Here is a 12,433-nt window from a genome sequence, read left to right on the forward strand (position 1 = left end):
ACAGTGGCTGGGCCGCTGGCGACTAGAGGGGCGGGGCCAGCCCGGGGGCGGGGCGGGGCGGAGCTACCGCCGAGGGCCGGGCGCTCGGGCGGCGGCGCGCTGAGGACGCACGGGCGGCGGGACGCTGGGACAGCGGCGGCCGGAGCGCGCGAGGCGAGTAGGACCCGGGCTGGGTCGGGGTTCGAGTCTGGTTCGGGGTTCGAGCGTGGTCCCCACCCCACCCACCCCACCCCTAACCCCGGGGCGTGATCTCGCCGGTCTCTACCAGCTGCTGCCTCCAACTCCATCATCTATGCCCAAACTTTCCGGACTTTGAGTGTCTTGGTCCCGCGCCTCTGCCCCGTCCTCATCTTTGACCCTGTCCCTGCTTCTCTCCCCCAACCCCATCCTCCATCCGTTCCTCCCTACCCCTTTGCCCCATCACTGCCTCCCCTCTGCCCCTCTCCCACGTCTCCATCCTCCTTTCTACCTCTGTCCCGCCTCCCCACTCCCCCACTCGGTCCTCCTTCGCCCTCCTCCGCGGCCGGGCCGGAGCCAGGCCCAGGCGGCGGGAAGGCGGCCGGGCGTCCGGCCGGGCTGGGCCTCGGCCTGGCGGCTGGGCCGGCGTGGGGAGCAGCAGCTGTTTGCCATTAGCTGGGGACCCCGCAGGCCCCGCCCCTACCCTGTACGGGGCGGGGTCCTCCTCGCCCCCGTCTTTGAGGCGGGGAGAGGAGCGGGAAGACCCCAGAGACGTCCAGGCTGGTCTGGGAGGGGGGCTTTAGGGAGACCCCGCCGGACATTCAGGCCTGCCCGGGACCCCCCGCCCCTTCCCTGAGCCTCCCACCTGTCCCCTCTTGGAGTGTCCTGTCCCTTTCTCTCCATGTCTCTCTGTCCTATCCCGTGTCCTCCGCTTTCTCCAGGGGTCCTATAGAGGGAGAGGAGTCTCAGCCACAGACACCCACCACCATTACGCTTTCCCCCACCATCTGCTTTCTCCACGTGGAGTCAGTCACCGGCCCACGTGGAAGACGGTCAGGTGGCTGGAGACCCTCAGACCTCAGTCTCTCTGCCTGGGAAATGGGCAGAGGAATGTGGCAAAGGGCTTAAGGGTGGCTTGGCTGGCAGTGGGGGAATCTACCAGGCTTAGGATTCAAATCCAGACCCAGCTAATTACCCCTTCAGTGACCCTGGGCAAGTCACTGTGTATTTCTGTGTCCCCAAACACCGCATCTGTAAAACAGGGTGATAACTACCCACCTGGTAGGGTTGTCATGATGATCAAATGAGTTGCTGGGATGATGATTATAGTTATTACTGTTATTCGCCTCACACCCTCCACCTCCAGGGTTCCACACCGGGGACCGTTCCTGGTCCCTGCCTCCAGTCTCTCTCAGGTCCCCAGAAACTTTTTTTAAATTCACTTTTATTTTATCAGCTGTACAACGCATCATGCGGGATCTTAGTTCCCCAGAGATCGAACCCATGCTCCCTGCATTGGAAGTGCAGAGTCCTAGCCACTGGACCGCCAGGGAAGTCCCTGCAGAAAATATTTTTGATCACCTCCCTGTTGTGCATGGAATGGCCCTCCAGGCAGCTGGAAAACCAAATTTCCTACAATTGGGTGACTGTGTGTTCCAGGCATTGAAAGACAGAGAAGTGAGGACAGAGACGTGGAGAGACAGGGAGAGACAAGTGAAGAGAGACACAGAGAGACAGAGACTTGGAGAGACATAGAGAGACGTGGAGAGACGAAGCAAGACGCTAAGCAAGGAGGGTGTGAGACAGGAGAAGCTTGGCTGCCCCTGGAGCCCCGGCCCCACCTTCATGCCCAGCAGGTGGCCCACCTGGCCCATCCTCCCAGGTACCCACTGCCCCAGCACCTGCAGCTTGCAAAGGGTCCTCTCTGGTGGTGGGATGGGCCGGGACCTCTGCAGCAGGGTGGCTAGGGGTCAGACAGCAGAAAGGACTGGCCAAACTCAGGTGGAGTGTTGGGGACAAAAGTGCCCTGGCCAGCCTCCAGAGCTGGGGGGGGCAGGTTAGTGAGAGGCCCTCCTTGTCCCTCCTCTTTGAAGCCTCCAGGCACCCCCTCTTACTTCCTCCCCCCACCCCCACGACTTCTCGGGCCTCCACCCGGCCTTCTATCCCCGCCGCGCTGCCCCCCGCGCCCCCCCCCCAGCCCTGAGCCGGACGCGTCCTTGGTCGGGGTGGTGGGGGGGTGGGGGCAGGAAGTTCTCGTGTAGCTCGGCAGCGAAACTGTTTATTTTTAGAGAAAATTGTTTCCATAAAGGGAAAAGGCTTTGCTCCTCGCTGCCTCCCCCCAACTTTCCCTACCGCCCCCCACCCGCACCGCCTGGCCTGACCCAGCTCTGTTTTGGGGTCCCCTACCCTGAGCTCTATTCCTCTTTGTGCCCTGTGTCTCTTGTCTCCTCGGATCCTTGCAGGAAGGCTGTCTCCCCACGAGTGCCCCAGCCCTCGGTCCACCTAAGCCCCCATCTGTCCCAGCAGCCAGCTCTTGCCTGGGCTAAGGGGAGGGGGCTCAGGAAAGGTGGGGCCTGTCAGGCTTAGGGCTCCTCCTCGGGCCCGGGAGCCTTGTGGAGGCGGGGCTGTGGGAACAGCTGGAGCCTGTCCAGGGGCCGGACAGATGTGCGGGCAGACTGTGAGTTTTGGTTTCTTTGTTCCAGGCTCTGGGGGCTCCCCACCCCTTTCCACAGCCAGGCTGGGTGTGCACCTATGAGAGGGTCCCACGCCCAGGGGAAGGGGGAACTTGCGGGGAGGTGGAGGGGGCAGAGGGGAGAGGTGGCCACATCCCCTCCCCTCCCCCAGCAGATTCCCAACTTGGGGGGGGCTTCATCACACCCTCTCCCCAGGTAAGCCTCAGCCCGTGCTGCAGGTGGTCTGATTCACAGTCGCCCAAGTGACTCTTGAGGAGCGTCTGCAGGCAGGAGGATGGCCCAAGTCCTGCACGTGCCAGCCCCCTTCCCAGGTCAGGGGTCTCACGGGGAAGAGGGCCCTGCCCTGGGGTTGGAGGTGGGGGAGGGGAGACACGGCCTCGGGGAGGGGAGAGGGCCCTACTTGAGGAGGCTGAGGGTAGGACGCAGCCCTGCCCTGAGGGCCTGAAGAGGGACAACTTGGTTCTCCCCTGGAGAGTGTGATGGGAGAGACTGGGTCTTCCAGGGAAGGAGGTTGGTCTGAGTGGGGAGACAGGGTCCTGTCTTGGTTGGGAGGTTGGAGGCACAGCCCTGCCCTGGGAGGGTCTGAGGGGGTGACAGGGCCTTGCCCTGGCCGGGGAAGGCTCGGAGACCGCAGACACAGCTGAGCAGTTGAGCACCCGGTGGCCTCCCATCCTTTGGGCAAATAAGCCTTGACCCTCCCAGGGGAATCAGTTTGCCTCGAGGAGGGGACCGCAGTGTTCAGAGGCACTGGCCTTTCCTCCCACCCCAGGGACCCCCGGCCCAGCCTCCCCGCCCACCTTCCCCTCCAAGGAGCCCGACCTGCCCTACTCCGTGGAGACGCCCTACGGCTACCGCCTGGACCTGGACTTTCTCAAGTACGTGGATGACATCGAGAAGGGCCACACTCTGCGGCGGGTGGCCGTGCAGCGCCGGCCCCGCCTCGGCTCCCTGCCCCGCGGCCCTGGCTCCTGGTGGACGTCCACCGAGTCTCTGTGCTCCAACGCCAGTGGGGACAGCCGGCACTCGGCCTACTCCTACTGCGGCCGAGGCTTCTACCCGCAGTATGGCGCCCTGGAGACCCGCGCTGGCTTCAACCCGCGCGTGGAGCGCACGCTGCTGGACGCCCGTCGCCGCCTTGAGGACCAGGCGGCCGCCCCCACCGGCCTGGGCTCCCTGACCCCCAGCGTGGCTGGCTCGACAAGCTCACTGGTGGGCGTGGGGCTGCCACCCCCGACGCCGCGGGGATCGGGACTGTCCACGCCGGTGCCGCCCAGTGCTGGGCACCTGGCCCACGTGCGGGAGCAGATGGCGGGGGCCCTGCGGAAGCTGCGGCAGCTGGAGGAGCAGGTGAAACTGATTCCCGTGCTCCAGGTGAAGCTGTCGGTGCTGCAGGAGGAGAAGCGGCAGCTCACAGTGCAGCTCAAGAGCCAGAAATTCCTAGGCCACCCGGCGGGAGCCCGGGGGCGCAGCGAGCTCTGCCTGGACCTCCCTGAGCCCCCCGAGGACCCGGCGGTGCTCGAGACCCGGAGCGTGGGCACCTGGGTCCGAGAGCGGGACTTAGGCATGCCCGACGGGGAGGCAGCCCTTGCCGCTAAGGTCGCCGTGCTGGAGACCCAGCTCAAGAAAGCGCTCCAGGAGCTGCAGGCAGCTCAGGCCCGGCAGGCCGACCTCCAGCCCCAGGCCTGGCCGCCACCAGACAGCCCAGTCCGTGTGGACACTGTCCGGGTGGTGGAGGGGCCGAGGGAGGTAGAGGTGGCGGCCAGCACAGCTGCGGGGGCCCCTGCACAGCGGGCCCAGAGTCTGGAGCCCTACGGGGCAGGGCTGCGGGCCCTGGCGACATCCGGCGGGGCCGAGAGCCCCCCTGTGTTCCGCAGCCAGGAGGTGGTAGAGACAGTGTTCCCAACACCCCCTGCATCCACCAGCAATGTCCACCTGGTAAAGAAGATCAGCATCACAGAGCGCAGCTGCGATGGGGCAGCAGGTGAGCCTTAGTGGGCGGGGGCAGATGGTGGAGGGTCCCTCCTTCTTCCTCTGAATGCCGGGGTCCAGCCCCAGCCCTGTCCTCCTACCAGCTCTCAGAGCCTCGGTCTCTTCATCTGTGAAAAGGGGACACTTATGCTGCTGACTCAGTACCTCTAGGTACCATGAAAAGAAATTGGGTGTCTGTTAAGCGTGTGTGCTCATGTCTAGCACATTGTAAATGTCTGGAAAACAGGAGGTATTTAGGGGAGGGTCCCCAAGGCTGTTGGTTGCTGGGCAAAAAATCGTCGCTGATTGGCAGAAACCAATCTCAGACTATGAAAAGGAAATGTGTTGTCCGTGTAACTTAGTGACGGATGGCTTCAGGCGTAGCTGGATCCAGGTACTCAGATATCCTCAGGAATCTCTAACTCCCTCTTTCTCTTCCTCTGTGAATCGTGGAGCCTTCTCTCTCAGGCAGACAAAGGTGGCTCCACCACTCCGGGCATCTGTCCTTGCAGCTCAGTGGAAAGGGAGCCCCTCAATCCAGATAGCACCAAGAAAAATCCCACGGGTGGCCCTCCTTGGCTGGCTTGGGTCATATGCCCATCACTGAGCTAATCACTGTGTATCTCACTGCCCAGGCCCAGATCCTGGGGGTAGAGGAGCCCCACCCAAGTCCTGAGGGAGGAAGGGGCTGCTCCCTGGAGGAACTGCTGAGTCCTCATTCCAGGAAAGGGGATGTGGGATGTGCAGAATGGCAGCTGTCCCACCACCGCCCGTCCTGAGGCCCCTGGGAGGAGCTGCCAGAATGATTCATAATAATAACAGCTGTTCTTTATCGAATACCAGTTTGGTGCTGAGGGCTCTGATAAGTGTTTCACCTACAGAGGAGGTTAAGACGGTGGGCTGTGCAGCCAGGCAAACTGGGTTCAAATTTCACTTCTTACTGTGTGACCCTGAATGAGAAGCTCCACCTCCCTGGGCCTCAGCTTCCTTATCTGTGAAGTGGCATAATAATGACCCCCCACCTCTAAGACTCTTGTGAATTAGTGCATACAGTAAGTGCTTAGCTAGTGCTTGTTACTCCATCTACTAATGATTTTCAGGTCAATTTTTGTCATAGCTGGGGAAACTGAGGCCTGGGGAGAAGCTTCACTTGCCCTGTGTCACACAGCCAGGATCTAAGCCCAGGCCATTCTGAACCTACAGCAGAGCTCAAAGGTGGGGCCCAGATCCCCATCCCAGCCTTGAATGTCAGGTGGCCAGAGCCCATGGAGGGACCAGAGGGCACCAGCTGGGGGTCAGGGACCCAGCTGTGTTTTCTTACTTCCCCATGTTGTTCCTGGACAGCTCTGGACTCCACCCTTCTGCTCTGTCTATCCCAAACACCCAGCCCTGCGACCCTGGCCCCCAGCCAGAGGCCCCGCCCTGCCCAGCCTCGAGATCTCTTGAGAGGCAACCTCCATTCCAGACATGCCTCTCAGGGCAGCCACGGGGCCTTCTGCCTGCAGAACACACAGACCTAGCAATGTCCCCACCCTGTGCAAGCTACCGCCCCTGAGAAAGTTCTTCTTTGTGTCTCACTTAACTCCTTCTTGCTGCAGCCAGCCCTAATCTCTGCCTTGCTTGGGTGGAACTGGTGTGTGCTAATTCATTTCGATACCTTCTCATCCGGCAGGCATTTATTGAGTGCCTGCTATGTGCCAGACTCTTCCAGGCACTGGGGACACAGCAGTGAACAAGACAGACAAAAGCCCTTGCGATAAACAAATAAGAGACCACCAAAAACACGTGAAGAAAAATAATTTCAGAGAACACGTTTGGAGCAAATAAAATGGGCACGGGGTGGGTGGTGGTTGGATGGGGTGGCGGCCTGTGTTCAAATTCTGGTTTCCTTGCCCCCTAGCTTTGTGCCCTTGAGCAAGCTGTTTAACCTCTCTGTGCCAAATTTGCAAATTGGGGGTCCTGACAACCTGATGTCACCAGATCAGTGTGATCTTAAGTGCATCAGTTGGTGTGAGTGTTCAGTATGGTACCAGGCGCTGGTAGGTTGCTCTTTGAACCAAGATGTGAAAGGAAAGAAGCAGCCGGGTGGCTGCTTGACAAGTGGTTTCTGTTTGTGTATTTGTTTTTCTGTTTTTTGGCCACACCACAAGGCATGCGGGGATCTTAGTTCCCCAAGCAGGTATCAAACTCACGCCCCCTGCAGTGGAAGCATGGCGTCTTAACCACTGGACCGCCAGGGAAGTCCTTGATGAGTGTTCGGACCATGTGTTCTTTTAGGTCGGTCAGCTCAATGGGTAGGTCAGGGAGGACTCCCTGGAGGAGGAGGCAGGAAGGAGCCCAGCCTCTCTGACATCTAGAATTTGCTTGCTGCAGCCAAGGCAGGGAAGGTGAGAGGCAGCCTCCCCCTCAGGCTGGCAAAGGTGGGTGGGGCAGGCCTGGAGACCCCATAAAGTCTCATTCACCCCTCACCTTTCAAAGGCACCACAGAGAGATTAGTGGGAGAAGGGGTAGCCAGGCAGGTGCATCCGTGAGATCTCTCCAAGGCTTTGAAATTTCCTGTGCTCTTGTTTGAAACATAGTCCTATGAAAGCAATTCATATTGTTTGTGGAAGGTTTGGAAAGTACAGACGAATCTGGAACACAAAATATAAGCCCCATAAACCCACCACCACCCAGACACAGCTGCTGTCAACACTTTTGCTTCTTTCCTTCTGATTTTTATTTATTTATTTATTTATTTATTTTTGGCTGTGTTGGGTCTTCGTTTCTGTGTGTGGGCTTTCTCTAGTTGCTGCGAGCGGGCCACTCTTCATCGCGGCGCGCGGGCCTCTCACTGTCGCGGCCTCTCTTGTTGTGGAGCACAGGTTCCAGACGCGCAGGCTCAGTAGTTGTGGCTCACGGGCCTAGTTGCTCCTCGGCATGTGGGATCTTCCCAGACCAGGGCTCGAACCCGTGTCCCCCGCATTGGCAGGCAGATTCTCAACAACTGCGCCACCAGGGAAGCCCCCTTCTGATTTTTTTTAATGCAGAAAATAATATGTATTTTTCAAGTCTGGCAACATATAGCTGATGGAATTTGTTGTGTTGCTTTATTTTATATTTAAAAGCATTTAGGCAGCCCTTACAATGGGCCAGGGCATTATTTGATGCCCTTTTTGTATTTTAATTCATTTACACCCCCAGCAGCGCTATGAGGTGGGTAGTGTTTTTATCTCCATTTTACAGATAAGAAAACTGAGGCACTGGGAGGTAAAGGAATTTGCCCACAGTTTTCAAAGCCAGGATTTAAACTCTCTGATTTCTTTAATTTAACATTATCCCAGGGCCATTTCATCACATTGTTAAAAATTCTTGGGGGAATTCCCTAGCGGTCCAGTGGTTAGGACTCTATGCTTTCACTGCCAAGGGTGTGGGTTCAATCCCTGATCAGAGAACTAAGATCCCGAAAGCTGCAAGGCGCGGCCAAAAAAAATTCTTGGGACATGCTATTTATTTTTTAACAGCCGGGTGACTCTTTACTGTCAAAGATGCTATGCAAATGTCCTTCTATGGGAACCCTTGATCCCCCCACCCCCTTTTTTTTTGGACTCGCCAAGTGGCTTCCAGGGATCTGAGTTCCTGGACCAGGGATCGAACTTGGGCCCTCTGGACTGCGGAAGTCCTTGGAAGGGCATTTTTAAGGACCGTGATGTCTGTTACCAAATTGCTTTACACACACACACACACACACACACACACACACACACACACACAAACACACACCCTCCGTGTACAGGTTGGCCAAGTGATTTAATTTTTTTTTTTTTTTTTTTTTTGCGGTACACAGGCCTCTTACTGTTGTGGCCTCTCCCGTTGCGGAGCACAGGCTCCAGACACGTAGGTTCAGTGGCCATGGCTCACGGGCCCAGCCGCTCCGCGGCATGTGGGATCCTCCCAAACCAGGGCACGAACCCGTGTCCCCTGCATCGATAGGCGCACTCTCAACCACTGCGCCACCAGGGAAGCCCCACATTTTTAATGTATACATTTTGATGAGTTTGGCTTCTCAGTTCTGCCTTTGTAGCACTTAAGCAGGTTTAGCCAATGCATAAATGAAAGAGCATGGCTGTGTACCAATAAAACTTAACGTGTGGACACTGAAATTTCAATTTCCTATAATTTTCACGTGTCCCAAAGAGAATCCTTCTTTTGATGTTTTTCCCAACCATTTAAAAATGTAAAAACCGTGTCCGTGGGCCGTGATTCAGCAACCGCTGCTCAGTCATACACTTCCACCCCCACTGTAATATCCTTCCTTGCCACCCATCTTCCAGAAGCTTATTTAGATATTTGAGTGTTCTTGAAAACTATGCCCTATGCTTGTTTAATTTCCTAAAATGGTATTGCGCTTTAGGGAAAAAAAAATCTCATTCTGTTTCTTATTTTTTCCTCTCTACACACTATTTTGGAACTCTCCACCCTGATGTTTATAAATCTGGTTTGTCACTTTTAATGACTGCGTAGATTTCTGCCCTAGGTATGTGCTACACTTTCTTATCTGATCCCGCCCCCCCCCCCCTTGGTGGGCCCCTGGGTTACTTCCAGCTCCTGGCCGCTTTGAACAGTATGGCGCCATCCTCACATGTCCCCTCTGGTGGGCCTGCTGGGTCACAGGGAATGTACAACTTCACTCCAGATTTCGTCTTATCCTCTTCGGAAAAGGTCTCCCTGTCCACGTTCCCAGCGGCCATGCTTGGGCCTGAAGTGCCCACTTCCCTACATCTGCACTAACGTACAGTTTTACCTGTCTTTCTAATTTTTTGCCCATTTGACACCGGTGCAAGGTGGTATCTGCTTGTTTTTTTTCGTTTTTGTATTTTTTTTTTTAATTGGGGTATAGTTGTTTTACGATGATGTGTTCGTTTCATATCTCCTTGTTTTAATTTGCATTCCTTTGATTTCTGGTGAGGTTGAGCATCACCATATAAGTTTAACAAGAATCCTTGGTGAGTTGCTTAGTTTTAGCCTTTGTCCATTTTTCTTTGGGCAAGTTTGAGATGTTCCTGGCATATTTCAGAATAGAGGTTGGCAAACTACAGCCTGCAGGGCCAAATCCAGCCCACTGCCTGTTTTTATATAGCCCATGAGCTAAGAATGGTTTTTATGTTTTTAAATGGTTGAACAATGTGAAAAGAAGAATAACATTGTGTGATATGAGCAAAATTATATGAAATTCTAACTTATTAGAATACAGCCACGCCCACTCATTTATGTACTGTTTAGGGCTGCTTTTGTACTATTTGCAGCAGACCTTATGGCCCGCATAGCCCAACATATTTACTATCTGGCCCTTTACAGAAAAATCTTGTTGACTCCTATTCTAGAAAGTAATCCCTTGCCTGTTTTTGGCATTATGACTATCTTCCCACAGCCTGTATTCTTCTGTAGATTAACTTTGTCTAAGAGTTTTTTTTTTTTTTAACCAAATAGAAATCTTCATGTTGATGTAGTTAAACCCATCGTATTTTTCTTTTTTAAATTTTTGATATTTTCTGCTTTATTGAGATATAATTGACATATAACATTATATCAGTTTAAAGTATACAAATTAATGATTGGATATATGTACATACTGCAAAATGATTACCACAATAGGTTTAATTAACATCCATCACCTCACAGAGTTACAGGTTTTTTTCCTTGTGATGAGAAGTTTTAAGATCTCTCTTAGCAACTTTCAAATATACATCAGAGATATTGCGGGTTCGGTTCTAGACCCCCTGCAGTAAAGCAAGTCACACAATTTTTTGGTTTCCGAGTGCATATGAAAGTTATGTTTACACTGTAGTGTAGTCTATTAAGTGTGTGGTAGAATTATGTCTAAAAAATAATGTACATACCTTAATTAAAAAATACTTCATTGCTAAAAAACACTAACCATCATCTGAGCCTTCAGCGAGTCATAACATTTTTGCAATAGTCACATCAAAGATCACTGATCACAGGTCACCATAACAAATATAATAATGATGAAAAAGCTTGAAATATTGTGAGAATTAACAAAATGTGACACAAAGATACAAAGGGAGCAAATGCTGTTGGAAAAATTGTGCCAATAGGCTTGCTCGATGCAGGGTTGCCACAAACCTTCAATTTGTAAAAAACATGCAGTATCTTCGAAGCACAATAAAGTGAAGCCCACTAAAAGAAGGTATTGCCTGTATCTTATACCTGGAGGTTTGTACCTCTGGACCACCTTTACCCATCCCACCCATCCCCTGCTTCTGGCAGCCATCAATCTGTTCTCTGTATCTCTGAGGTTTTTCTGTTTTGTTTTTGTTTTTTTTATTCCACATTTAAGTGAGATCACCTCATACTTTTCATATATGGTTAGTGCTCAGAGGGCTCTGTAAAGAGATCTTTCCCCTTCTTGAGGCCACTGATATTCTGCCATATTTTCTTCCTGTAGCTTTGTCATTGTGCCTTCATATTAGTCCTTCAGAGTTTATTTTTTGCATAAGGTGTGAGGTAGGGATACAGCCTGATTTTCCTTGGGCAGAGTAAGCTGCTTTCCCTACACCACCCCACAGAGCTCACCCTTGACCACTGATTTGTGGAAAGCCCTCTGCTTTACCCCAAGTTCTTTCAGACAGGGTCTGTGCTGGAACTCCTTTCCTTTGGCCCATTTCTTCTTGCAGCCATGCCCTGCTGATTTAATTATTGTGACTTTGGGAATATGTGTTACTGTCTCCTAAGCCAGCTTCCCCATCCCTGCCCATTTTTGTAAAATTAGCTGGCCATGGACTTTTGTTCTTCCTTATAAATTTTGGTAACAGTTTGCTCCATCTCCCAGTAGAATAACAATAATAACTGTTATCAGTTTTGTTATTGTTATTTTAGTGTTGCAGTGTCTGACCTTGAACTTCTCAAGCTGGAAGGAGCCATGCTTTTCCCTCCGGGCAGAACGGGCCATACAGCTGCACCACTTCACCTTTTTTTTTTTTTTTCACATTTTAAAAAATTGCGGTAAAATACATATAACATAAAACTTACTCTCTTAACCATTTTAAAGTGTCCAGTTCAGTGGCAATAAGCACATTCACACTGCTGTCCAACCATCCCCACCATCTTTGTCCAGAACTTTTCCATCTTCCCAAATTGAATCTCTGCCCCATCACACACTCACTCCCCAGCCCCTGGCACTCACCATCCTACTTTCTGTCTCTATGGATTTAACTCCTCTAGGAACCTCATATAAGTGGATTCATGCAGTATTTGTCCTTCTGTGACTGGCTTCTTTCACTGAGCATAGTCTGATTTGCTGAGTAACAAACATCCCAGGTGTTTACATCAGGAGGCCTGAGTTCGGGCAACCGTGAGACCGTGAAGTGGCCCATCTGCCTCCTGATAAATTCCACTCACATAGTGCTTTGGTTTGTTTGTTTGATGTGAATTTATTGACACGGTTTAAAAAACAATCTGGAGATTCAAGTAAAAACCCGGTGTTTGCTCTTGGTTCCCCATGGGAGTTGGAGCTCCCCGCTCAGGAATCCGCCTGGCCCGACTGGGCTGGGGCGCTGTCGGAAGCATTCATGGCCAATGTCTTATCCGTTCTATGTGCTTTACTTCTGCTGAGTGTTTACTCCCCGTTCTTAGCTCAAGTTGAGTGTTGCCCATGGACTTGAGGAAGTAGTTACTGTGGATGTCAAAAAAAGTTAACCGTTAAAGGGAATTAAAATGAATTGGTCTGCAGAGCCCCTGGCCAGTTGGCAGGAAGGGGACATCCTGGAGAAGTGGTGACACAGAAGCCACACGTGGCCTGGCCGGGGCGGGGC

The 12,433-nt window shown here is 53.2% G+C and overlaps 1 protein-coding gene and 1 long non-coding RNA gene across 5 annotated transcripts in view; one reads left to right on the top strand and one right to left on the bottom strand.

The window, feature by feature from the left end:
- Positions 1–12,433, top strand: part of KANK2 (KN motif and ankyrin repeat domains 2) — a 24,210-nt gene continuing 11,777 nt past the window's right edge. For 2 of the 4 annotated variants that reach the window (XM_073801896.1, XM_033854267.2), the window contains exons 1-4: positions 1–153; positions 1,618–1,840; positions 2,847–2,962; positions 3,421–4,632. In XM_073801896.1, coding sequence (XP_073657997.1) covers positions 2,926–2,962; positions 3,421–4,632 — 1,249 coding nt within the window. In that variant the 5' untranslated portion in view covers positions 1–153; positions 1,618–1,840; positions 2,847–2,925. Of the gene's footprint in view, positions 154–181; positions 1,841–2,420; positions 2,636–2,846; positions 2,963–3,420; positions 4,633–12,433 lie in introns of those variants that run through there. The other 2 variants (XM_033854266.2, XM_033854265.2) reach the window with 2 other exon arrangements.
- Positions 10,861–12,433, bottom strand: part of LOC117311748 (uncharacterized) — a 20,216-nt gene continuing 18,643 nt past the window's right edge. The window contains exon 3 of the long non-coding RNA XR_004526044.2: positions 10,861–12,294. This is a non-coding gene — a long non-coding RNA (uncharacterized lncRNA). The remainder of the gene's footprint in view (positions 12,295–12,433) is intronic.

Source organism: Tursiops truncatus, chromosome 3 (genome assembly GCF_011762595.2).
Source record: "Tursiops truncatus isolate mTurTru1 chromosome 3, mTurTru1.mat.Y, whole genome shotgun sequence".
Classification (NCBI taxonomy): Eukaryota; Metazoa; Chordata; class Mammalia; order Artiodactyla; family Delphinidae; genus Tursiops; species Tursiops truncatus.